The following is a 2,217-nucleotide window of genomic DNA, read 5'->3' as shown; positions in this document are numbered from 1 at the left end:
CCGGGGGGACGGGGGGTTGGGGGGTACGAATAATGGCGCAAGTTTGGCTCGCGCGATCTCCGCAGAGCGGGAAGGGCACGCCGCAGTGCTGCCACCCGCGATGTCGTTTCTTGCCGGAAGTTACCCCCTCCCCCTTCCCTTGTTGTTTGGACCGCTCCAAACTCTCGCGCGCGCACACACACACGCCCAAAGCGTGTCTCTCTCTCTCTACTCGTCTCGCGCACACAGCGCCGTGCTGTGACGCGCCGTGGTTGCGGCCGTATTTCACTCGGTCACGTGGCCGTACGTGGGTTTCCGCGGGCCCGCGCGATGGCCTGCCAAGGTTTAGCAGCGTTGTCAGGCGGTGGCGGGGGTTGGTCGCTCGCTGGCGGCACGGCGCGGCGGCGTGGAAGGGGTTTTGCGCCGGTTTGGGCCTCGTCAGCGAAATAACTTGGCAAGAGCGGCCTGGCGGCCTGCGTGCCGCCCGCGCCGCCGCGCCCCCTCTTGCCCATCTCTCTTGGGACCCTGATCCACCAGACCACCCCCATCCCACGTTGCTCCCGGCTTCCAAAGCGAGAGTCTATCTATGCGTATGAAGCGAAAAGGGCGCTGCTGGGCCAGGAGGAGTCCCAAGGTCGCGAACCTGATAACCCCTCGCGCCTCGCGTGTCCTTTTCTCCTAGCACCCTTCCAAATGACCTCGGCCTCGGCTCCCGCGTGTGTCTAGTGCGTTTTCGGACGCGTCTGTAACGTGTGTAAGGTGTCTCTAACGTGTCTCTGAGGTGTCTCTAACGTGTCTCTGACCTGTGCCCGTCCTCTCTGTTCGCAGGCGTCGGCATCGTGCTGGTCACCGTGTCGGGCGTGGCGTGGCGCCTCACCTCCCACGACGCGCCGTCCTGTCGCGTCATGCTGGGCATGGCGAGCGGGGACGAGGGCGCCGCCGAGCCCAACCGGCGCTTCGTGCCGCGGCTGCCGCCCTCGTACGGCCGGCCGCACCACCCCTACGCGGCCATGATGTACCCCGAGTTCCAGTACCGGCCGCCGCCGCCGTCCTACCAGGCGTCCATGCAGGAGTACCGCCTCCGGCTGCTGCTGCTCGACAGGCACCCCGGCGCCGGCGGCGTCGGCGGGCCCGCGCCGCCGTCGTCCGCGGTGTCGCCGCCGCCCACCTACCGGTCGCACGCCGGCAGCCTCCTCAGGTAAGGGTCGTTCACATCATCGTCGTGTTCAGGGTTTGGGTTACCTGCACCTGTTTGTGAAAGGGTCTGACGTGCGTCTTGTCCTCTGCAGGGCTCCGCTGGGCTGCCGTCGAGAAGTGGCCGCCTCCGAGTACAGCCGCCCTCCTAGCTACCGGTCGAGATCGTCGTCGACGCGGCCCTCCCTGGAACCGGGCGGCGGCGGCTCTGGCGGCCTCGCGGGCAGCCTTGCTGGCGCGCTAGCCGGCGCCCTGGGGGCCGCGGGCCTGCACTCCAGGACGGGCTCCGTGGCCACCGAGCACTCGCTGTCGGACGCCGGGACCTGCCCGCCGCAGCCGGTCTCCGTCATCAGCGTGGGCGGCGGCGACAGCGTGAAGTGCGACCCGGACTCGGTCCAGGAGGTAAGTTCGGCGTCCTCGAGCACCTCGACGAGGACGAGGAGAGGGACTGTGGGAAAGTTGATGCTGACTGTCTTCTTCTCCGTCCCCAGGTGTTCGCCATAACGGGCGGAGATCCGGCCAGCTCGACGCTGCAGATGATGCTGCGGAAGAGCGACCGAGGGTCCCCTACGAAGGACACAAACCTAGTCACCATTGTTCAGACGAGCAGCAGCGGCGCCGTGACCGCGCCGGCCGCGCACCCTCGCACGGCCCAGGAGCGGCCGGCGCCCGTCATCGTGACGGTGTCGGGCGCCACGACCACGTCCCTGCCCGTCTGCTCGGACAACACAGAGATGGAGATCTTGGCCCATCTCTGACCGAAGTTTACAGCCCCGGTGGACACTCGGGGCCAGTGGAAGGGGGGAGGGACCACACACCTGGCACCCGTTTCCCCAAGCAACTGTCGAGGGTTGGAGGTCCTCACTAAAATCCCTGTGACCGCCCTCTCGACTTTTCACTGGCCCTACTTATGGGTATGTTCAGTGTTTTGATTGTTATAGAGAGTGTTGATGGACAGTTCTTGCAGTGTACACTGCACAGAGCTGAACTGATAACATTTTCAATCAAAATGAATTATTATATTGAATAAATGACAAGTATAAA

At 65.2% G+C, this 2,217-nt stretch overlaps 1 protein-coding gene across 1 annotated transcript in view; it reads left to right on the top strand.

The window, feature by feature from the left end:
* The window catches only part of LOC113206911 (uncharacterized), a gene marked incomplete at its 5' end in the record, with an annotated part of 13,065 nt that extends 10,848 nt beyond the window's left edge, over nucleotides 1-2,217 (top strand). Inside the window, 3 exons of the mRNA XM_052275787.1 lie at nucleotides 808-1,177; nucleotides 1,269-1,575; nucleotides 1,665-2,217. Of these exons, the coding sequence (XP_052131747.1) occupies nucleotides 808-1,177; nucleotides 1,269-1,575; nucleotides 1,665-1,931 (944 nt within the window). The remainder of the gene's footprint in view (nucleotides 1-807; nucleotides 1,178-1,268; nucleotides 1,576-1,664) is intronic.

Source organism: Frankliniella occidentalis, unplaced genomic scaffold, assembly GCF_000697945.3.
Source record: "Frankliniella occidentalis isolate FOCC.00 unplaced genomic scaffold, Focc_3.1 Scaffold914, whole genome shotgun sequence".
Classification (NCBI taxonomy): Eukaryota; Metazoa; Arthropoda; class Insecta; order Thysanoptera; family Thripidae; genus Frankliniella; species Frankliniella occidentalis.
Note: the sequence above shows the minus strand (reverse complement) of the source record. Positions and strands in the feature narration are given on the sequence as shown.